The sequence below is a fragment of the Panulirus ornatus genome, chromosome 4, assembly GCF_036320965.1.
Source record: "Panulirus ornatus isolate Po-2019 chromosome 4, ASM3632096v1, whole genome shotgun sequence".
NCBI lineage: Eukaryota > Metazoa > Arthropoda > Malacostraca > Decapoda > Palinuridae > Panulirus > Panulirus ornatus.
The window spans coordinates 18,916,938-18,941,553 of NC_092227.1; the positions used below are offsets into that span (position 1 = coordinate 18,916,938).

At 45.6% G+C, this 24,616-nt stretch overlaps 1 protein-coding gene across 3 annotated transcripts in view; it reads right to left on the bottom strand.

The window, feature by feature from the left end:
* The window catches only part of LOC139765906 (kinesin heavy chain-like), a 909,514-nt gene extending 885,350 nt beyond the window's left edge, over nucleotides 1–24,164 (bottom strand). For 2 of the 3 annotated variants that reach the window (XM_071693867.1, XM_071693860.1), the window contains exon 1: nucleotides 23,760–24,062. In XM_071693867.1, the coding sequence (XP_071549968.1) occupies nucleotides 23,760–23,921 (162 nt within the window). In that variant the 5' untranslated portion in view covers nucleotides 23,922–24,062. Of the gene's footprint in view, nucleotides 1–23,759 lie in introns of all 3 variants that reach the window. The other variant, XM_071693874.1, reaches the window with a different exon arrangement.
* Between the last annotated feature and the right edge of the window lie 452 nt (nucleotides 24,165–24,616).

Sequence of the window (24,616 nt, forward strand, 5' to 3'; positions counted from 1 at the left end):
AGGCATATACCTTCTCACCTCCCTGATATACTGCCCACTACATACCAACCCAGGTTATCTCCCCTTACATCAGGTTCCTCACCGCCACAGTGACAAATGCAACACGTTACTGATCCCCTAAGGTCGCCTGCCAAAATCGGTGTTTAGCATTACATGAATTAACCTCCTGGTGCTGACCTAACCTCCTGGTGCTGACCTAAGTCCCTGGTGCTGACCTAACCTCCTGGTGCTGACCTAAGTCCCTAGTACTGACCTAAGCTCCTGGTGCTGACCTAAGTGCCTGGTGCTGAACTAAGCTCTTGGTGCTGAGCCCCTGGTCAGCACTAGGAGCTTCTTCACTGGAGCAAAAGCTGAATATGATGATGCATACTGCATGCACTTCTGCACTAGGAGGTCTAGCCCCCCCATCCCAACCCCGTGCCGCCCGCCACCGTAAATTTAAGCCGCATTTCCTTGTTCATATCACCGAGGTCTACTGATTCGATATTTGAAGCCAGTAACTTCATCGTGAACATAACACCACATAAAATGGTTAAGAAGTTTGAGTCGGGAGCTGGAAGATAATCTGAGGATGATCATGTTATTAGTTAAGATATCTGTAGTACTTGAACGACTCGTATGTCAGTGGTCTAATTCATACGATAACTACCTTCGCGGTTTACTTACACCCAAACAACGCTGATGGCTTCCTACAGAGCTTAGGTTACCGCCACGTCTCTGACAACACAAGAATCATGAATGTGTAAACGATCTCCCAGGGTATATGCACGAACATAGATACATTCAGGTTACATTACTTGCTGTGTTTCAAGACTCGTTGTGTGGTAACCCATGCTAACTTGTTAAAAGAAAACGGTCCTCACAAGACATAACGTATTCCTCGAAGAAATAAAGCGATGGTACACAAAGCTGTTGCCATGCTGGGCTTCACCAACTGCTCACATCTCATTTAAGTTTCGTGAATTATGTAATCAAACGAGATGAACAAAATGTTCTTCCCAAGTGTTTCTTTCTAAGTTTACCAGCAGGAACATGATCCAACAGTCTAGATAACGTTAGGCACAGGACCATATGACAACCGAGTGGAATTAGAATCTTTTCTCTGGATGTCATTGTTCGCGATCTCAATCCTTTTCACATGTTGACTGTCCGAGAATGTCGAGCGTGGCCTTACAATAAGCCAGAGGATACTCTCTTACCTTTATCTGTTCCTTTATATACTTACACTTAATGCAAGTCAAAGTACGAACTGAAAGACATATTAAGTTAAATACGGCACAGTGCTCTTTTAATGACCTCAGATCCTCAATCAACCTTTCCTACGGCAAATTCTTTTCATTCTGGATAAATCAAAATCTAGTTTTTCCTCCTGCTTTAAACTCCTACTCACTATAGCTAAGTGACATTAAACTGACTATAGTAGTGGCATACAGCTTGACACTGTCGCCACCACATAACAGTGACAATGATATTCAACTACTTCCCGAATCAGTTTTTGCATTAATATCAAACAGTTTAAGTTAAAGTACATTGAGGTTCTTGTACGTAGGAGTAAAAATCCTCATCATTACTTGCCTTAACATTTGCATTATATATAGGCTACAGCTACTATATCTCTGGGGTACTTGAGGGAGGGAACGCCGTGAGTTACAGCGAGCATCTCCGGGGAAGGGAACGCCCTGGACTATAACTATCACCTCTGAAAAGAATGCATTAAACCACAACTCCCATCTCTGGAGAAGGGAACACCTCGGGCGACTACAACTATCACCTCTGGAGAAGGAAACATCTTAGGCTACAGCTATCATCTCTAAGGGAGGCAATGCCCTTGGCTACGGCCTCAATCTCGAGGAGGGACAACGCATTGTACCTTTGCTACAGAATGCCATCTCTCGAGGACCTGCGAGAGGAAGCGCTCTTAACTCCACTCGGGGGGTCTGCGTATCCCCCACTCCGTGCCCTCTCACCTCCATAGACCGTTAGAACCGTTGGCCGTGCGAAGTGTCGCTGATGGAGGCATCAAGACCGTGGGTCATCACTGACGTCTGGCTTCCCGAACTGCAGATCCCTGGTACCACACTAAACTTTCTAATCTTGCTCACGCTAATGGTATATTACCATAGTAATCGAGAGGAAAGAATAACAGATCATTATATTCATCCTATACTTCCCATTATTTTCTTTTTTCTTTTTCTATCAGTCAACGTTGCCCCAGAAGCAATATGGGTCCTCTCAGTCGATAAGTAGATAAGTAAACAAGTTATCAACAATAAATCTGTCATTCTTCCTCAAACATTATGTCGTACGTTTTTCATCTACGGTTTAGATTTTAAAGAGAAAGTTTCAAATGTCATGTATTGACATATGGCTTAGTTTTGACTCCTAATAATTTCTGATATTTCTTCTATTTCAGATTGAAGACAAATTCGCTAGTTCATAACAGATATACCCAGCTTGCCTAAGCCAAGGTCAGATATATCCTGAACATAAACCGATGATCACTGAACAGAAACGTATTTCACCTACAAAAATGCCAAAGCTTATCACGTAACAAATGATGTAAATATACAATATAATCCAGGCGTATGAACTGCATCATTCTACAACCCAATGACTATAAACACTATAGTGTTTATCAACATAAATTGCATTTCAAAGTTATGATTGTGCATAAGATTACGTAATTCACGAAACAATATACAATCAGTTTCTTATATTTTTTCACTGAAAACATTTCATTCGTTCTCTGTCATGCGATGACAAATGTAACTAATACAGCGTAAACCAAAGTATGGCAGAAAATGAGTTACCTATGATAGCCCTTCAAACCTCGTATCCACAACTACTCAGTAACTACGAATTTGAGAGAAGTAATTCTACAACCAGGAAAGTGTCTTGTTTCCACACACACACACACACCTCCCACGTATTCCCTGTTTGTCGTAGAAGGCGACTAAAAGGGAAGGGAGCGGGGAACTGGAAATCCTCCCCTCCTGTCTTTTTTAATTTTCCAAAAGAAGGAACAGAAGGGGCCAAGTGAGAATATTCCATCTAAGGCTCAGTCCTCTGTTCTTAACGCTACCTCGCTAACTCGAGGTATATATATATATGGTTTGATGTGTGACCTTCCCAGTATGGCCCGACGCGTGAGAAGCATACGAGAACCTTCCATGTCTACACGTAGAGCCTGGGAACCAGTGAAGGTCATCACCACGCCACCAGGTGGCCGTCAGGGTCTGCACAGTGATGGAAATGGAATCTGACTTCCTACGGCCACACAACTTTACGTCAGACTTCGTGTTAAACTACAAACAACTGACACAGTTAAGTAGGAACTCGACCGTATCGACTGGCCTTACGTCACTCAAGCAAATCGATTGTACTCAACGGATCGACCCTCTCGACTGTCGCTACGTCTGTCGACCATATTGATCGTCGTTACGTGTGTCAACCCTATCGACTGTTCTGGACTTAAGGTTATCTCCCCGTCGTCTCCTGTGTTTCTGAAGTCTGCAATATTGTCATGAAAGAAGCGTTCTTTCAGTGATATCAGTCTAATGTAAGATACGTGGACACGAGAGTTTTAATGTCCCGCCGAACCATAGCCACTACATGGTTCACTTCCAGCTAGAAATAGGTCTTACATGGATTGTGCCAGGTGGTTTCAACGATGAAAATATATACGTAATGAACAGCTAACCCTCTTTACGAAAAACGAACAACGTTTAAATTAAATAAATGTAAACGAAGAAACTGAACAGCGACCACAGCCAGCGAATTCTAACAAAAAAGGCCTGAAAGTATTTGTTATTTCCTTTTTCATAAACCAGGACAGTCAGGGGTGATTATAAACTATTCAGTGTTATACAAGATTTAACAGTGACCAACGTGTTCTGTGCCTGCTCGTCTCTCGTCTGTCTCCTACTAATAAACTTACCATTTGATTTCTGCCGGTAGCACTCATGCTCAGGCTGTGACTCAGCGGTGGAGCAAAAAGGTTTACAGAGGTCACAAAGGGTCTCTGTCAGACCCCAGTGGACTGACGATCATTACATAAATTGTTACAACATCGGATAATCAGATGAGCTTCATTACATACTTCGTCTATCAAATGGTAAGGTTCATAGACACGTTGCAAAAACTGGCTACAATCTGAGAGTTTCTTATCATTATCAATAAAGTGTTGTGCCACAACTTGCAGGGCTTGTTTAGACGTATCCCAATACGGTTGTACTTCGTCACAATCCAAGACATAGTGTTCTAGTGTGTGTGTCCAAATCTGTGGTAACAAAATCTAAAATTCGCTCGCGGCTTCCTCGTATGACCGTTACAAAACACCATTAATACAATCTGCGATGTAGAAAAAGTCATATATATTCTTTTTTATCTCAGATGAAACACGGAAGTGAATTCCATCCCTAATGTCTACTTCTTCGCTGACGTCATCAAGCTCAGAACTGATTAAAGTCGAGTGATTAACTGATTCGTATTAATCCATCGAAAGTCATGCTAAATACGCCGCTAAGATGGAGGCGACATGCACCTAGTGATGCAGTGTTGTATTATCTATACACACAATATAGATAAATAATCAAATAATCATATGTAAATAAACCAATGACACCAAACAAATATACGAACAATAAACTCTACGGTCACGTCATCAGCCCAAATGTGGATGACCTTTTCGACTGAACTGATTTCGACCACGTCTTGAGGCAAGACACTGAACCAGTCACGGAATCCTCCACCTCCTCCCTCCACCTCCTCAAGACGCATCCCATCCCCGAGGTCCGCTGGCCCGGCCCGTGTGCAGCGCCTGGCTGACCATCATGAGGAGAAAGCTTGAGCTGATCACTCAGCGGATCCACGCCCTCACCCAACAGTAGTTAACATCACACTGTAATAAGGACCAATACTGCGCCTCCTATTCAGCTCCCTCTTTTAACCCAGATTCATGACCGATATTGCTATGGCCACTATGAATATTCCATCACCGATATTCTCAAGATTTACCGATATTCTAAAGTTCATTATACTATGCTCGTCCAGTGCCGATTATCATAAGTCCATTGCCGATATTCTTAATGCCTATACCGATCATCTCATGTTCATCAAAGTCTTCAGATTACCGATATTCTCGAATTCAACACCGATAATCCAAAGTCCTTTACGAATATTCAAAGTTCGTGACTGATATTCACAGTTAATACGAATATTTTCTAGTCCACGAATGATATTCACGTGCACATTACCGACATTCTCAAAACTTCGATATTCCCAAATCTTTTACCGATAAATCATCCGTATATTCTTATGTCCTTTGCACCGATATGCCCAGATTCATTACCGATATTCCCCAGTCCATAACAAATGTAACTAAGTCTATCACCGATAAGCCTAAGTACAGCACCGATATTCCTAGCACCATATCCATATTATCCGATATTCTTAAGTCGGTTATCAATATTCTCAAGTCTATTACCGCCACATCCTCCTCCACGACCGATCTTCCCCAGCGCCAATATTTCTCACCACCGACATTTCCACAGTAATTTCCTGTAGCATTTGTCAAGATGGCAGATCCAACTGGAGTGAACATTTCTCCCACGTAATCTTACATTCCTCCCACTCCAAGCCTTCTAATCTTGTTCCTTCATCTATTCTATTTCTAGTTTATCGTTCCCTTTTCCCACCTTTTCCGTGGTGGCTTAGAAAGTGATAATACAAGAGGGGAGAATTTCCATTCATTCGTCCCCCACTCACACACACACTCCACCTCCTCAGCCTCCTTGTTCCCTACCGCCACCTCCCAGTGGCTCCTCTACGACACGCAGGAGACACATGTGTAGTCCTTCATTCCTATCCCCAGTGATATAACCTATCCATACACAAGCCATTAATTCGTATCCATATGACGACTTGCTTCTATAAAGTAAAGCAACAATTATTACCATTAGCTACAGAATTATATTTAGTATTCAATTATCACCGTTAGCTACAGAATTATATTTAGTATTCAATTATCACCGTTACCTACAGAATTTTATTCAGTACTCGCTTATTACCGTTAGCTACATAGTTATATTTAGTATTCAATTATTATCGTCAGCTACATAGTTATATTTAGTATTCAGTCTCATGTTATCTGTACGTAGTATCACAGTCTACTGACGCCAGCATGATCCGCGTCCTGTCCACTGTGTCGTACTTAAGGACTGTGGCAGCATAGTGTCCTGGGTGTGAACTGTGGCAGCATCGTGTCCTGGGTGTGAACTGTGGCAGCATAGTGTCCTGGTGTGAATTGTGGCAGCATAGTGTCCTGGGTGTGAACTGTGGCAGCATCGTGTCCTGGGCGTGAACTGTGGCAGCATAGTGTCCTGGGTGTGAACTGTGGCAGCATCGTGTCCTGGGTGTGAACTGTGGCAGCATAGTGTCCTGGGTGTGAACTGTGGCAGCATCGTGTCCTGGGCGTGAACTGTGGCAGCATCGTGTCCTGGGCGTGAACTGTGGCAGCATAGTGTCCTGGGTGTGAACTGTGGCAGCATCGTGTCCTGGGTGTGAACTGTGGCAGCATAGTGTCCTGGGTGTGAACTGTGGCAGCATCGTGTCCTGGGCGTGAACTGTGGCAGCATAGTGTCCTGGGTGTGAACTGTGGCAGCATCGTGTCCTGGGTGTGAACTGTGGCAGCATAGTGCCCTGGTGTGAATTGTGGCAGCATAGTGTCCTGGGCGTGAACTGTGGCAGCATAGTGTCCTGGGTGTGAACTGTGGCAGCATAGTGTCCTGGGTGTGAACTGTGGCAGCATCGTGTCCTGGGCGTGAACTGTGGCAGCATCGTGTCCTGGGCGTGAACTGTGGCAGCATAGTGTCCTGGGTGTGAACTGTGGCAGCATAGTGTCCTGGGTGTGAACTGTGGCAGCATCGTGTCCTGCGTGTGAACTGTGGCAGCATAGTGTCCTGGGTGTGAACTGTGGCAGCATAGTGTCCTGAATGTGAACTGTGGCAGCATAGTGTCCTGGGTGTGAACTGTGGCAGCATCGTGTCCTGGGTGTGAACTGTGGCAGCATCGTGTCCTGGGTGTGAACTGTGGCAGCATCGTGTCCTGCGTGTGAACTGTGGCAGCATAGTGTCCTGGGTGTGAATTGTGGCAGCATAGTGTCCTTGGTGTGAACTGTGGCAGCATAGTGTCCTTGGTGTGAACTGTGGCAGCATAGTGTCCTGGGTGTGAACTGTGGCAGCATCGTGCCCTGGGTGTGAACTGTGGCAGCATAGTGTCCTGGGTGTGAATTGTGGCAGCATAGTGTCCTGGGTGTGAACTGTGGCAGCATCGTGTCCTGGGTGTGAACTGTGGCAGTATCGTGTCCTGGGTGTGAACCGTGGCAGCATAGTGTCCTGGGTGTGAAATGTGGCAGCATAGTGTCCTGGGTGTGAACTGTGGCAGCATCATGTCCTGGGTGTGAACTGTGGCAGCATTGTGTCCTGGGTGTAAACTGTGGCAGCATCGTGTCCTGGGTGTGAACTGTGGCAGCATCGTGTCCTGGGTGTGAACTGTGGCAGCATCGTGTCCTGGGTGTGAACTGTGGCAGCATCGTGTCCTGGGTGTGAACTGTGGCAGCATCGTGTCCTGGGTGTGAACTGTGGCAGCATCGTGTCCTGGGTGTGAACTGTGGCAGCATCGTGTCCTGGGCGTGAACTGTGGCAGCATCGTGTCCTGGGCGTAGACAGAGTCATAATACCATGTCCTGGGAGTGTCTGAGGTACCGTAATACATCCTGTATACTACATACATAAGACGACCCAAGATATGCAGAACATCAAAACCGACAATGATGCGCTGTGGCCGATGCGTCTCCTGCAGCCACCACCACCACCACTGCAGGAAGGTCTTCAAGCATAAACCTAACTGAAGTTGATAAGACATGTAAGCTATTACTGGACGCCCCTGGATATCTAAGAGGCAGTGTGCCGACACAGGATAGGTGGAGAGATGGGTGCAAGACTATGGGTGGTTTGTAGTGGTAGACAAGGATAGATAACGAGGGTTGATACAGAGAATAGTGAAGTATCCTGGTCTGAGAGAACAGACTGATTCACCTGTTCCCTCCCAAATGAAGACAGACGTAATGCACGAGCCTAATGAGACGAGCTGAGGAAAGGTGTAAGAGCGAGTAGAGCTATACAATATCCGCCTGAAATGTCAGGAGAGCGTGGTGAAAAATCGTTAGCACAAGTGTCTTTCTCTCCCTACACGATGCGGAAGCTTGACTAACAACCACATATGAACATGTTTTATATTTCGCAGTTTTTGTTTACTATCATATATATCATCATTAGAAACTGTAACACAGGAGATTACTATCGATTTTCAATTCCCGTCCTCAGTAACATGTACCAAACATGTACTGACCATGGCGACCAGCCGAGGTTGCTCATCACACCTTGACTATTGTACTGTACGGTACTGGGCATAAAATACTACTACGTCTGGATCATCCTATAATTATGTACGTCAGCGAGGCAAAAACAAACCCGAAATAAGACAATACCATATGTTAATGTTAGAAAGTCTGTAGGAGCGTTGAAAGTAATTTCCTTTTCTTCCATAACAACGGTAATATATCCAAGCTTCAGTCCTCCACAAAAGTAGAGTCACGTCACGTAATCCACAGAGCCAGACGGACATTACTCTCTACTTAACTGACAATTTTCCTCAAACTATAAACACATCAACAATAAACCAAGTTGACTGCTTGGCTGCAGTCACCGCCAAGTTACAGCCACCACATAATAATCTTCAACACATTCAGGTGTTCAAGATATGTCTACCACCATGTATACCCTCTAACATGTACACTACTGTCATGTACACTCACTACCATGTACACTTACTGCCATGTACAATCCCACAACAAAGGCCATTGTAAACTGAGGTGAAGCAACATCCATAATATGATCAATGCTGAGCACAGTGAATCAGATTAATAGCCTGGGTGTTATCATTTGATAATCAAATGTACGAGGAGGCTTCCCTTGCACACTCGCCCAGCTGCCTCACTGGACAACACAACCCGCGCATCATCAAATGTTCCCTGACAAGTTACACTACAACACAGGTGATCCTCACACACGAGACCGAAGGTCACGCTGACGTCAGCAACTAGATGCCATCTCGAATATAACTGTCCGTCCCTATAGTACTACATTACTTAGTCATATTATATCGTCATGCCAGTAAGTCCAGGTTCGTGCAGGTCAGCGTACGGTCGTCGGGTGTTATCAACCTGCGCGTCGTGCCTTCCAGGATGGGAGCCAGGGAGGGTTACAGGCAAGGGGGAAACAACCCAGCTAGTGGTACCCACCGGCCACAGTCCTGAACACCTTCGGGTTTACCCACAGTAACGTGACCAGTCCCAGCAGGAACGAGACGCCACTACTCTCGCGTGTACTGGCAAAGTGTTAACCCTGTGATGTGTGTGTGTGTGTGTGTGTGTGGAGGGGGGGGTGGACACCATGTGGGATACGGGAGGTTGGTGTGTTTTGAAACACTCGAGCGGATCCTTTTCCTTTTTTTCATGTTTGCTGAGAAGGCACGGGCAACTGAGGCCCTAATCAAGGCCATTCTCATTAACGATATATATATATATATATATATATATATATATATATATATATATATATATATATATATATATATATATATATACACACACTAACCTAAGTCAGGTATCCGTCTTATCGACCAACTCCAAGAGGGTGGATGAACAGCTGGGTTGACTGTGGATCGCCTGCCTGAACCAGGTTACGAAGCTATGCGCTTGAGCCTGGGCGGCCCGTGAATGCGTCACAGTCAGGAACGCTAACCGCTAACACTAAAATACTTGACAGTTCTCATATAACGATAACTTTATCCCATGAGGAACGAATTACAGACCTATCTCCGCGATCTATCACAATCAGACATCAGATCACTCAGACACCGAGGAAAGTGATTATGCTGGAGGCACAAATCAAGAAGCGATCATCGACCATCGTCAGCGAAACCAGCGCAGCGACGTGACTTTTTCTGGACGACATTCGCTTCTGAGAATCTTGGGCAAATGGCGGAGACTGACCCTCTGATAACACAAGCTGCTCTCCATAATCTGCTACCCTTTCCTTCTACCTCAGGTGAGCCCATACTCTCCAGCTTATTCATCACTAGACTAGAAATACGATTTCGCTTGACCGTGGCGGTTGTGCCACGGACATACCACCACCACCAAGCACGTCAGTCCTGCGGAGTATAAACAAGACCAACCTTCCCTGCCACTGCAAGTGTCACGTTCGCGTGGTGTTGATCGTCACCCATCATGTGAGGCGATCCAAAACTCCAAACTGACTTTAACTATAAAAATCTTGAATTAGATTAAATATCATCATCATATTGCCAATCTTTCCCTCCGAGCCAGCCGAAAATTATTGTTAAGCCTGAGGACTAAGATGGAATGAGCCAGTGATCCCCTAAGTGTGCCTAACATGTGAAAGTTCTACTAACGTGACCTGGTTGTGTACAGCCCAAGGTCAGACATTTACCCTCACCCACCAACACTCCAGAGAAACAACCAACATAGATTTCCCCTCTGGCAGCTTTTGCCGTTAACTGCCTCATAATACAGTTATCAACTTTTCCTAATGTATTAATCAACTTAATAAAAGAGACAGATATACAGCCATAGTGTATCCAAAACATACCACCGATCCTATGCAGCGCATCTCTGTCTGCCTGCCGCACCACAAGCGTCGCACAAAGATTGATTTTACACCAAATCTCGGGCTTCCGCCTCCCCACCTCCCTCAGCGACACACACACACACACACACACACACACACACATACACACACAAAGATATAGCCATAAGTTTCAAGAAACAGTGGATGATAATTTCCAACAATACATAATGGATAGAGGAAGTATAGGAGAGAAATAGCGACGTTGATATATAATCCTCCCAGAAATGTAACGATCCAGAACAAATATACAATAATAATGGTGGCGCTATCTGGACGGTACGTGACGCAGTAAACAAGCATTTCTCACAGCTGGTAAAGTACTGGTATTGCGGGAGTTCAACTGTAAACTGATAGACTGGAGGAATGTGGATTCTCATAGGGACACGCTTTCAGAACATAAAAAGAAAATTTTCCATATAACAATGTAAGTAAATACAAAGATGAGAGGGAATGATACACTGTCATTACTAGATCTCATCCTCATACATATAGCTGTTAGATTTCTACGAGAGAGTGAGCTCTGTCTTAGACAAAAAGAGATGACTGGATGAATTGTTTGTATGGTGGAATGCGTCAGAAAGCATCTAACACAGTACCACATGGGAGGCTGATCTAGAAGCTAGATCACCACGCAGAAATAATGGGAAGACTCGTCCAATGGAAAGATTATCATCTTGGTGAAGGGAACAAAGAACTCATGTCAAGGGAGCCTTCTCGAAATAAGTGAACACTGGTGGAATGCGGCATGAATCTCTTCTCGGACTGCTACAATTCTTGACCTGTGTGAACGACTTGCTAGATGGCATGGGCTCCTAACTTCAAAATACTTTTGGCGATACAAAAATCATGGGTAAATTGAACAGCAAGGGGTATTGCATCAGCACTGACAGACTCCAGAGTTGGTCTGATACATGGCTGATAAATTTCAACCAGAGTAAATGTAATGCTGATGGGACATATTTAGTGAAAGATGGCATCAATGTGAATAATATCCAGCAGGAAATAAGCTGCAGGATTCTGTGTGTGAAAGAGACTTCGGAATTGATATTGTCCCTAACTTGTCGCTAAAGTCTCACAGTAGAAGAATAATGAACAAAATACCTGCTAGTAAATACTGAAGTAGTTGTCAAGTATATGAATTGTAATGTATTCAGTAGGCTCGAGTTTGGTTACCGCAACTGAAGAAGCGCAGAGAGTTAACAGAGGAGGTCCAGAGAAGAGCTGCTAAGGTGGAGCCAGAATTAAGAAAGCTGGGTTACAGAAAGACTAGAAGCCTTAAATTTGCCCACCATGGAAAAGAGAGAGACGACCTGATCACAACTTATAAGTTTTTAAACTAGGCTGATGATGGACGACAGTGAACACTTCTAAGAAAGATGGAGGAATAGAACATCCAAAGAACATATACCTCTACAGTATAGAAATGGTGGATGAATGGAGTGAACCTGAACGAAGATGTGGTAAATGTGGACAACATACAGAAGCTTAATAGGTTGTATGTTAGTAGTGTGTGTTCAGGAGATGGGGGTCCCACGAGAGTAAAACTTCCCCTCCGTGCAGTACAAACTAATTACACAGACATATATAGTCAAGAACACCTACGATGGTCCAGCTCTTATCTCATGAAAGACACAGAGACAACTACCTCAGCAAGCCTATGGCATAACCAAGTAGAGGAAGGAGATACCACAAAGACCTATGAAAGAAGTAATTTTTACAGCGGGAAATCAAGTGGTAAAAAGGTAAAGGTAAAGAGGAAGTAGTTATACCCAGATATTAAGGGTATAACAGTTATTATTCAACGACACTGTCAGTGGCCATTCCTATTATAAATCCTCAAATATAGAGAGCAAAGCTAGGATTAAGTGAATTAAGGAGTCTACGGCAGAAAATCATTCGAAGGAAAGAGCAGAGGAGAACTGAAGGACGGATCAGCAAGCAGAGCCCATGAAGTTGTCAGTCACGGACAGAGAGGATCAGAAGCTCCGGTAAATGGATCAAGACATTAATGAACTGAGGAACAACATCAGAGATCATGATAAGTATAAACAAATGAATTAGTAGGCTCGGGAATCGATATATCTAATCAGCTATCAAGATTATGAGGAATTGAGAAGGAATGTAGGCAGAGTTGAAAGAAGGCGCGTCGAGTGGAAGGAGCCAGACGAAAAGTTCAGGAGGGTCTTCGCTGGATGTCCCTCACAGTGATCGACAGAAAAAAACTGGGCCATAAGAGAGAGACCAGAAACTGGTCAGACAGCCGTGAGGGACGAGACGCTAGGTCTGGGGTTGAGGAACAGACACAGCAGGATATGGACTGGTGAAGAGCAACAGAATCTGGGGGGACAAACAGAAGGATATAACAAATTAAAACTTAAAACCATAAAGAGGGTAACGTAAACTGAAAGATTAAAAATAACATAGAAGTTTACAGTCTGTTCGGTGGAAGGTGAAAAATGACTGCAGGATATTCAGGATCAGCGCAAGTGAACGAAAATGGACATTCAAAAAAAAAAAAAAAAAAAAAAAAAAAAAAGGTTCACAGATCAATACACGAAGGCTTGGCTGACTAGCAGATTGGACCAGAATTAAGGGCATTCATGATGAGAGAACAGATACGATTTACTGATGTGGGTTACTGATATTTATACCAAAAAAAGATTACCATGTTCCAGCCAAGGAGGACAAGAAAACAGATGGAATACCGATTAAATGACTTCGTGAAGCTCTGGACCTCCTAAATACACTTCCTAATATATATATATATATATATATATATATATATATATATATATATATATATATATATATATATATATATATATGTTCCTATGAGTCCACGGGGAAAATGAAACACGATAAGATCCCACGTGCACTTTCTTGTAATAATCACATCATCAGGGGAGATACAAGAGATAAATACAACAGTCAGTTGATATACAACGAAGAGACGTAGCTACGACGCCATTTGGTAAACACATGATTGTCCAAGACAGACAACGAGCATATCATAAACTTATTATGTGGACAAGAAGGGGAAATGTTTACAAATTTTATCAACAATAAAGCTATATATATATATATATATATATATATATATATATATATATATATATATATATATGAGAGAGAGATAAATCGCATGATGTGAGGAGTAACTATCGTGATGATGTGTGGAGCCATGTTGATCATTGACAATCCCTCAGAGAATGGTCATGAACCAAAACAATAACTCAGGAATATCAGCGAAGAATCAAACAGGATGGTGAGAGAAGCAACGATCATCAATACTGAGGATGTCAGTTACATAGAAAAAGACTGGGAGACTTTTGATTCTAAAGGACACAGAAAGCCACAGAGGACAAGTTCTTAGGGAGTACTGAGGAAAAAGTCTTGGATCAACATGTCACTGACTGAACACACTAGAATCAGGGGAAGTGATACACCATCATTACAATATACAAAGTACAATATACAAAGCAATACAAACCACTAGTTCCTTCCGTGGCTGTTTGTGATAGTGGCAGAGGTCAGAAGCATAGGTCAGTGTGGTAAAAAAAAACATGCAGTTGACTAAAGGGGAAATAGCTGTATAATTTGCATGCAACTAAGAAGGCGCAGATACTATCGACCGTGAACTTGATGTAAAGTATTTGTTAACTCTTCCTTTTAGCGTATGCTTGGTGGTGTTTTTAACTCCTTTAATTGGTAAATTACTCCTTATGTTAATAATTTAGTTGAAAAGGTAATTTGTCCCATTCGAAATAAACTTTGACACAAGAATTTACATTCGCTACAACAAGCAGAATCAGACGAACCTCCATCACAAAACATCTTAACTTTTTTTTCCTTTTTTTTCCCCAAGTTTAAGTCTTCCAGCCGGTTGTCAAAGGATTTGCTACTCAGTCGAGACATCATCTAGGTTATTCGCTGCTGTACTCTCTATCCTCTTTACGGCTTTTTCCTTTTCAAGTTGGGTAACCAGACTGGACACAATATTCAAGGTGGGGACGCATCAGTAAATTGCAGAGTGAGGAGTGGGTTCTTAGGCTCGAATTCGAATGTTCGACCTCTGAATACTCAACTTTGATTTGCATTCTTTACTATGTCTGTGTACTGCGCTGTACACTCCTTACTTGGCTTCAAGTCATCAGACATTACTATACTTAAGACTTTTTCTTCATTTACCTTCTGTATCTCAGCAGAATTCATGCTGTATCTTTCCTAGTTTTACCGTGTTTACGCAAAATCATGAGCTTACTAATTTTCAAAATCATTTGCTATCCATGGGACCAGTCTGTCTGTATTACCTTGCAAGCTATGGACGTTCAAATTTTATTGACCCATTTCTAAGGGAGTGTGTCTGTGAGGAAGCTATGATCCTAAATTCCTAATATCTTGGAAAAACCCTAAGTTTTTCTGCTTGAGAGCCTGTTTTGGTGTAGCCTATCAGTAGACCGTTCTAGCCCCTCCAACTACCGCCCCATCGATCTCAATTCCATCATCACCATCTCATCAAGAGCCTCCTTAATTCTAATTCTCGAACAGAGTTTCAATACCTTTCTTCAGATCAATAATATGGCTTTTGCTGTGCAAGGTTCTCTGGTGGTTACGTCTCCTGTGTGACTACCCTCTGGTCCCTTCCTGCCGTGAATTTTGAATCTTTTGTTGTGGTCTTCCACATCTCCAGACTATGTAAGATGTGGCATTAGTCTTTGCTTTCTAAACTTACTTCATTTGGCTTTTCAGTTTCTCTCTCTTCTCGAATGCTTAGCTTCCTCTCAATGGTTCTGTCGTAATGCCCTTCCTCTTCCTTCTCTAAATAAAGTTATCTTTTTTCTTCATCCTCTGATCCCTATTTACCTTTATGGCAATGGCTGTATTCTACATACCTCAATTCCCTTTCCCTCCTCCTTTCACACCCTTCCTCATTGTTCCTTCTACTGAACACATCATTCTTAATTCAGACCTGCAACTTGGCTAAATTCAAGGGCAAAAACGCAATTCACACCGAAATCTGTTTCTGCATCTCACCAGTTTCTATTATCTTGAAAACAACAAAAAAATTTCACCTAGCGACCACATAATCACCGTGGCCACAACCACATCGACCTCCTTATCCTGGGAAACACACACAACGAACGTCGCAAAAAAAAAAAAAAAAATCCCAAAAGGTGTTGCTCTGGCGTCGTAGTTATGTTCCTTGTGACCCAGTATTGCGTGGTGCTGGCGTGTCTGCTGGGGCTGTTCCTCCACTTATTTCCTGGAGTGGGATCAAAAATCCTCGGTCTTAGTAACTCGTCAAGTCATATACTGCTGTTCCCCCCCCCCTTCTCTCTCTCTCTCTCTCTCTCTCTCTCTCTCTCTCTCTCTCTCTCTCTCTCTCTCTCTCTCTCTCTCTCTCTGCGTCCCAGCCACTATTGCCTAAACCTGCGACACACGACTAACTGCCACCTCCCGTGCTTGTGTGTGGAGATCAGCCACACGAGACCTAACCATTACGATACCTCCTTTCTCTGATCATTGAAGTTGTGGAATCCTCCTCCTTTTTCGTTATTATCAATTCCTATTGTCTCTAAACCTTGTATGTATATATATATATATATATATATATATATATATATATATATATATATATATATATATATATATATATATATACCACGTCTTTATTCCCATGCACGTATGGACACACACACACACACACACACACACACACACACACACATACATACATACAGACTAACCTAAACAAAGATATCAATGTACTGACCATCCCAGAGGGAAAGAACAGCATTTGAGTTGGGTGTGGGCCGACTGCCACGCCCAGGATTCGAACCCACGTGATCCCGACCCTGGGCTGGTCCGTGCTGAGTTATGGTCAGCACCGCTAACCGTGTGTGTGTGTGTGTGTGTGTGTGTGTAGCAGTAGACGATGTGGCAGCCGAGGATGCATGGGGGTCATATGGTACCGGTGTAGAAGAAAATGTCGAACAGCTTAACGAGCTGTGTGCTGAAAGATGACCGAGAATACCTGGTTTTCAAAATGGGTCATACAAAAGTCCAGGAGGGTGAACGGGGGACTGGGGTTAACCAGAAGAAGTGGATTATGGATTTATTGACTTGCTTGCAAAGGAGAGACTTGTGGATGTAAATGTGCTGAGAGGAGCAGCTGGTGGCATGACTGGTCACTTCTTGCTGGAGGCAAGGGTGAAACATTGTAGCGGCTTCAAGGGAAAAAGAAAATGGCGCAAGTGAGAAGACGGAGGTGAAAGTGAGCGAGTCTGGAAGAAAGTCTAGTGCGCGGGGATACCATGAGAGACCGGTTGAAGAATGGTATTAGGTGAGAGTAAATGAAACTAAGATAGTGGCCAAAGAATGGAAGATACTAGCAGATTCAGTCCCTCTGGGCCTTATCTAATACTCCTGTGAAGGGTTACCACACCTTCCCTCACCACCACCACTCCCTCCCTGGCCACCACACCCTCCCTTACCACCACCGCTCCCTCCGTCGCTAGCTACCACACCCTCCCTTACCGCCACCACTCCCTCCCTCCCGGGCCATCACACCCTCCCTTACTACCAGAACTCCCTCCCTCCTGCCCACCACACCCACAACGGCGGAATAGTTCAACGGTTCTACCCACTTACCCTGTCGTTTTCTTTTTTATACCTCCCATATTGCTGACACAAGCTTCCCGCTCAACGAAAAAATACAAATTCTAGAAAATATATCACCCCGGCAGCCAGCACTTTCTACCCTGCCAAGGTGTGTATGGAAGTTCGTTGTCGTTCGTCTGGCAACTTGCTCAGCGTGTCTACAACCGTGTGTGGGGGATAGTTGTCGTGCGTCTGGAAGCTTCCTCAGCGTGTGGAGACAGAGAGCCAGACAGACAGGTCCGCCTTTTAATAGGATGGCTTTAGGGAAGCACTAATTCCGTGCACGAATGAAGTATGAGGTATAAGGGAAATGGGAAAATGAGTTAGTGAGAGAGATGATGAGGACGTTCAGTTGCCAGTAGAAAAGTGGTGTGTATAATTGATACCTGCAGAAAAGGAATGCTAGTGACTGGGACAAGTACAAGAGAAATCGGCAGTAGGTCAAGAAAAAAGGTGCAGAAAGATGAAAAAATAGAGCAAATAAGAGAGAGGATGAGACGGTACTGGGAAAAATCAGGGAGAATAAGACAATGTCATGGATGTGACCAGAGAGCGTCAGCGAGGGAACAAATGGGGAAGTGGTAACGAGTAAGGAGGAGGTGAAGAGAGGATAGAGAAGTATTGTGAAGGACTTTTGAATGTGAAAGATGTGGGGCGTTGGCACACAGATGTATACAGAGCCAGTGTCATGTCAAATGATTTAGAAGAAACAGAATAGGTGGTGAAAGCCGAGCAGAGTTAACCGTAGCAAAGCAGCTGGAGTGAATGAGAGTACAGATGAATTCCTCAATGTGCTGCCTGAATGCATCAGCTTACAAGTGGGTCAAGATAAGCTCCAAGGTTAGTCTGATAAATGAGGATGCAGCACAGTAGAAGCAAGCCTCGATGTGAATATCATCTACCAAGAGATATTACATATAAAGAAAAGGAACAATTAGATTGACCAAGAACGTTATATTAATGGACTCCAGTTGGTACCACACGACCTGCAGCAACAACAGACACGAGTGACGTGCACTCGTAAGCAAGGTGCAATCAGCGACAGACAGTAGTCTACCAGGAGGACAGTGATTAGGAAACAAGGCGCATGTGATATAGACTTGGGACTCGACATTGACCCTAACCTGTCGGCAGAGTCCCACCTTTGGAGAATATTGAGAGACGAACTGACCGCTGACAAGTATTACGATCACGTTCAAGCACATAAAGAAATATTCAGCTAAGCTTTTTCACGTCGTACATTAGGCCAAAACTAGAATACGATTTGTGGGTTTGGTCACCGCCTTTGAAGAGGCGCAAAGTCTAACAGAAAATGTGCAGAGGGCAACAAAGACGATACCAGAATGAAGAAAGCAGACTTCCTGTAAACGGTCAGAAGCATTAGACTTGCCAACTATGGAAGAGAGAAGAGTAAAGGGCAACCTAGCTACAATCTTCAAGTTTTTCAATGATGATGACGATGAAGACGGCAAACAGTAATGTGACAGATACAAGGATAAAACAACCATACGCCATTACATGGAAATGGGCAAAAAAAAAATTAGATTTAACGAAGTTTTTTTATAGTATGAGAGTGGTATATGCAGAGAATAACCTGAATATTGAGACTGTGGGTGTGGGTGGTATACAGATGATTTAAATGTTTGAATGTGGAGAAAATTCGAGAGCTGGAACCCCAACAGTGTAAAATTTCCTCCCAGTGCAGCTCAGATAGCTAATTACACACACACACACACACACACACACACACACACACTGTACATGTATTCAGTACATCTTTACCATATAAGCAACACCACCTTTCACCCACTCATCCAACCCAACCTATCAGTCACCCATCTAAATGCCTACTCATCCACCCACTCTCCCGCCCAGCCATCAATTCATCCACCTTTCACTCATCCATTCATCCAGCCTGCCGCCCACCCGCCTACCAACCCAGCCACCCGCTTACCTGTCTAAACCCCCAGTCACCCTTCCAGTCGTCCACTCACCCAACTATCTAATCAGCCATCCAGCCACGCAATCACCCGCTTAGCACTCCAGTCACCCACCCAAACACCCACTCACCCGTCCAAACGCCTAATCACTCGCCCAACCACCCACTCACCCGCCTAGCCACCCATTCACCCACCTGGTCAAATTCTCTCCCTCCTAACTAACCTGTCACCTTCTCAAGTCATCCACTTACTCTCCCAGCCACCCATTCAACCAGCCCACTCACCAATCGTCACCTAATCATCCGCTCAGCCATTGGCCATTACATCCACCAACTCAGTCACCCATTCACCCGTCTAGCCACCCACTCACCCGCCCAGCCACCCACCATGCACTTGAGCATGAAGACCCCTCTCCCCCCATCCCCCCTACCGAGTGTTTTTGTACGAGTGATTACGTTATTCAGACGTTGCCACACTGGCCATCCCGGCCCCGGGGACGCTGCCATGTGCTGCATTACCTCCCCAGCGTGGCAACGCTGCATGACTCACGGAAGAGCCCCTCTGGCTGCGTCTGACGTGACAAAAAATCAATGAATTGATCTCGGACAGGAAACTATGCGTACCACTATTGTGTTGCACTCGGCCATAACACACCACCAACCTACCAACTTTCAAGAAACTGGAAGAGGAAGAAAAATCAATAAAATCCTCCAAGATTAACAAAATCCATTGTAAGTCGTGTGATATGAAATTTAAATCAGAAATTGATAACATTTACGTTGCCACGTACATTCCTCTTGCTTCAGTATGACACTTCCAAGGGCATGCACGGAGGAGCACACCAGAGATATTTTCTTTTCTTTAGGACTGTTCCAGAAAGGTTGATATATGAAAGGGAAATAGATGTAACACGGTACAAAGTCTGTTCCTATATCAGCCACGATGACCTCCAGAGATCATAACAGATAAGCCAACATTGTGAAACCTTCTGCATAATGCAGAAGTTCGTCCGTATCGCACACAGCCTCGCTGCCACACACCTGTTCTACTACACCTATGTGGCAATGCAGGTTAGGTGTGTGGTAAGTGGTGTACTGTGTAGGCTCAGGGTGCAGAGATATGCTATCTTATGAAAGTCAGGGACATGTGCGTATGAGTACGTAGGGGTTTGCTAGGGATGCATTATGAAGTGGAGTGTTGTGGGTGTAGAGTGTGTTATGAAGGGGAGTGTTGTGGGTGTAGTGTGTGTTATGAAGGGGAGTGTTGTGGGTGTAGTGTGTGTTATGAAGGGGAGTGTTGTGGGTGAAGGGCGTCGTATGAAGGGATGTTGTGGGTGTAGGGTGTATTATGAAGGGGTGTCGTGGGTGTAGTGTGCGTTATGAAGGGGAGCGTTATAGGTGTACGGTGTGTTATGAAGAGGAGTGTTGTTGGTGACGGGCGTGTTTGAAGGGGAATGTTGTTGGTGACGGGCTTGTTATGAAAGGGAGTGTTGTGGGTGTAGTGTGTGTTACGAAGGGGAGTGTCGTGGGTGAAGGGCGTGTTATGAAGGAGTGTTGTGGGTGTAGGGTGTTATAAAGGGGAGTGTTGTGGATGCATAGTGTGTTATGAAGGGGAGCGTTGTGGGTGTAGGCTGTTATGAAGGGGTGTTGTGGGCGTAATGCGTGTTATGAAGGGAGTGTTGTAGGTGTAGGGAGTGTTATGAAGGGGTGTTGTGGGTGTAGAGTGTTACGAAGGGGAATTTTGTGGGTGTAGGGTGTGTTATGAAAGGGAGTATTGTGGGTGTAGTGTGTGTTATGAAAGGGAGTGTTGTGGGTGTAATGTGTTATGAAGGGGAGTGTTTTGGATGAAGGGCGTGTTTAAAGGGGTGGTGTGGATGTAGGGTGTGTACTGAAGGGGAGTGTTGTGACTGTAGGGTGTGTTATGAAGGGGTGTTGTGGGTATAGTGTGTTATGAAGGGGTGTGTTGTGGGTGAAGGGTGTGTTATGAAGGGGAGTGTTGTAGGTGTAGTGTGTTATGATGGGGTGTTATGGGTACAGTTTGTTATGAAGGGGAGTGTTATGGGTGCTGTGAGGTGTTACGGAGGGGTGTAAGATCTATATGTCTAGGTCTGTTGTGGGGTGATGAATACCTGCGTGTGTAGGGTATACCGTGTTGGTGCGCGCACTGGATACATTTATCGGGTGGGTGGTGATCTGTGGGTTAGTGTGTGCTGTGTAGCTGTGTACGTGGAGTGCGTTATGTAAGCGGGTGTTAAGTTGAGGATGATGAGCGTGTGAGGGGTGTGAGGGGGCGGGTTGTGTAGGATGGAGTGTACGACTCCGGTGTTGGTGTAGATGTGTGTTCAGGACCAGGTGTGTGTGAGGGCATGTTAAGCAGGTGTAAGTATAAGGGTGGTGGAGGGAGCTACCTTACTCCTCTTTACTGTTAAGCAGCCTATGCCAGCCTATGTCACTTTCTCCGTCAAGCACTTCCACCCATGCCAGCCCATATAACTTTCCCCGTCAAGCACCTCGCCCACTGGCAGCCTATATAACTTTCCCTGCCAAGTGTCTCAACCCCTGCCAACCCATATCTTTCCCCGTCAAGCACCTCCATCCATGCCAGCCCACTCTCCGTGTCAACAAACCTCATTCTCCTTCTTCGCCTAACCCCCTCACTATCCACCCAGCTCACTCTCTACCCACCAACCCCATCCTCTGCCCATCTTGCCTACTCTCTACCCACCCCCTCCCGCTCTCTGTCTGCCCTGTCACCGTACCATCGTCTGTTCACACGACTCTGGTCAGTCACTCAACATTACATCCGTTCATCCCACCCCGAACCCATTCCACCTGCCCACCCTGCTCCTTGTCTGCCCGCCCTACTCGTTCACCCCACTCAAAGTCCGTTCACCTTTCTCTCACTCCTCACCATTTCATCACGATGCTTCGTCCACTGACTACCTGAGCATCTCCCAACACTTGTCACTCCACTTCTTCACTCCTACTCCGTCCCAATCTACCGTACTCCACTCCGTCCAGGCTATACCAAATCAGTCCACCCCATTCTCTCTCTCTCTCTCTCTCTCTCTCTCTCTCTCTCTCTCTCTCTCTCTCTCTCACTCAGCACAGAGGCTGTCCAGGGGTCAGGTAGTCGCAGTTTATCAGGGTCCCGGTCATAGAATTAGCGTCCACCCCACCACCCACACCAGCCCCGCTCACTACCGTCCACGTTCCTGGTGCAAGCGCTCCAGTGAACACAGGTAAACAAGACGGACCTCGGAGGGTCAGTGCACCTCCTGCCTGGATCACCAACTTTCCCCAGCCCTGACGTTAGCTCACGCACGCAGCCTCGTGGCAGGTGAGCCCGCCGTCATACTCCGGCCTGCCGCACTCACGATGAAATCGGGTTTCCCTTCTGTGGCGCCGCATGCGACGAGACGACCACCATCGTGTTTATGCAACTAGTCTACCCGCGGTTTAGCCCCGTCCGAGCGATGATTTTCTCCTGCCTGACACAAGCCACGACAGCAGGTACAATGATACGACCATCCATTCAAGAAGATAAAGAATAAGCGGACAACGCGACGTATGACTTACGTGTTGAAACAAGACAGACCCGGGTACTCGGCTGACGGCGGAGGTCCAGCTGGATCGCGTAGACTCTTCCTAGCAATCATCCACCCCCCCAGATTATAGCCTTCCCTGACATGGTTGACATTGTCCTTAAACTACAAGTAATCATATTCAGTATTTGCCTTACAAACCAAAATTTGGTGTTAAGTTCAGCAACATTGTGACAGTCACGAAGATAACAGAGTCCAGACCAGCGAGGACCCCCGTGCTTGCCGTGGTCTGCCTGGTGTAGGAGACAAGACAAACATCTAAGATGGTTTCCGTCGTGGTTCCGGCGTTAAGGCCGTACCTGACATTTGTGATCGTGTGCGAGCCGCGCACCAGCACTTATCAGCGACGCACCGGGGAGGAACACCTGACATGCCTGTGACTTAAAGTTAACCCTCCACGCACTGATGGCCAGGGAGCGCGGCAGCCAGCCAGCAGGTTGGGTTGTTTACCGTATCTAGCAGCAGGGGGTCGGTAAGTGCGCTATCTGCCCGACATTCGTTCACGGCACCGCCAAAGTTACCTAAGAAAGCCAGGATTTTCCTCACAACTTACCCTCATCATCATGTGACCTACTGCCTCGGATTCTGGTACATAAACAATACCCTAAGCGTCTGGTCCCAGCATTAGCTGGCAACCTGTATGGTGTGATGACGTAATGTCAATAAGATAGTCAGGTGTCCGTGTTTCCCTCACTAACCCAGACAGAATTTTAGTGCTGGCCGCAGCAGTGCCACGATCATCGAAGTAAACACACTACAACATCGATAAGATTCAGTACTTACCCCAACTGAGACCATCTGGTCTTCCTGACCGCGGTTTGATGGGAAGGAGCAAATAAATTTGCTACCTGCTGCCTCCTCCGTTTTATTGAGGGGCCGAATGCGGCAGATGACGCGGATGCTGTCATCGACCTGTTCGCGCGGCTTTTCCTCTTCGCCTCCCATCCTGACGGTGGTGTGGTACTCCTACAGGAGCTGTAGCTATGTCCGGGCACTACACGTAGCCTGCACGGGCTAACACAGGAGCGGGTGTTCCGTCTTAACACGACAGGTATATCCAAGTCAGTTGTGGCGGGGGTGAGGGACAGGGGGGCCAGGTCAGGTGTGCGACACTGGAGGACACGTCAGGGAGGGAGCGCGCTAGTGTGGTCCCGGTGCACGGTCAGGAGCCGGCATGATGACTGAGTCGCCGCCGCCGCACCGCCGTCTCCTGCTGGAGCCACCCGGAGGGATCGATTCGCCACCCGCGTCACCACCACCACGCCCACTACCACAACCACCGCTGCACCGTCCGCCTCTTGCACCACCCTCAAAGTTACCGTAAAGAGATGCTATCGAATGTAATTCTGGCGGCGAGTTCAGCGACAGCGAGATGAAGAGGATGAATCTGGAGTTTGAACAGGGGACGGGGGCTCCTGGTGGTGCGTTCCAGCTGCCGTGATGCACTACTGGCGCCCGTGGTTGGCGACGGCCCCGCCCCCGCGCTGCCAGATGCACCCTTCCAGACCTTTCCAGGACCAATGTTTACCAAAACATTCGTCGAGGATTACATATAAGAACTACTACGCATTATAATAGACACGTGCGAACTTTCGGGAACCATGGATGATCTTGCTTTTATGAAGAACGCATTCCCTGGA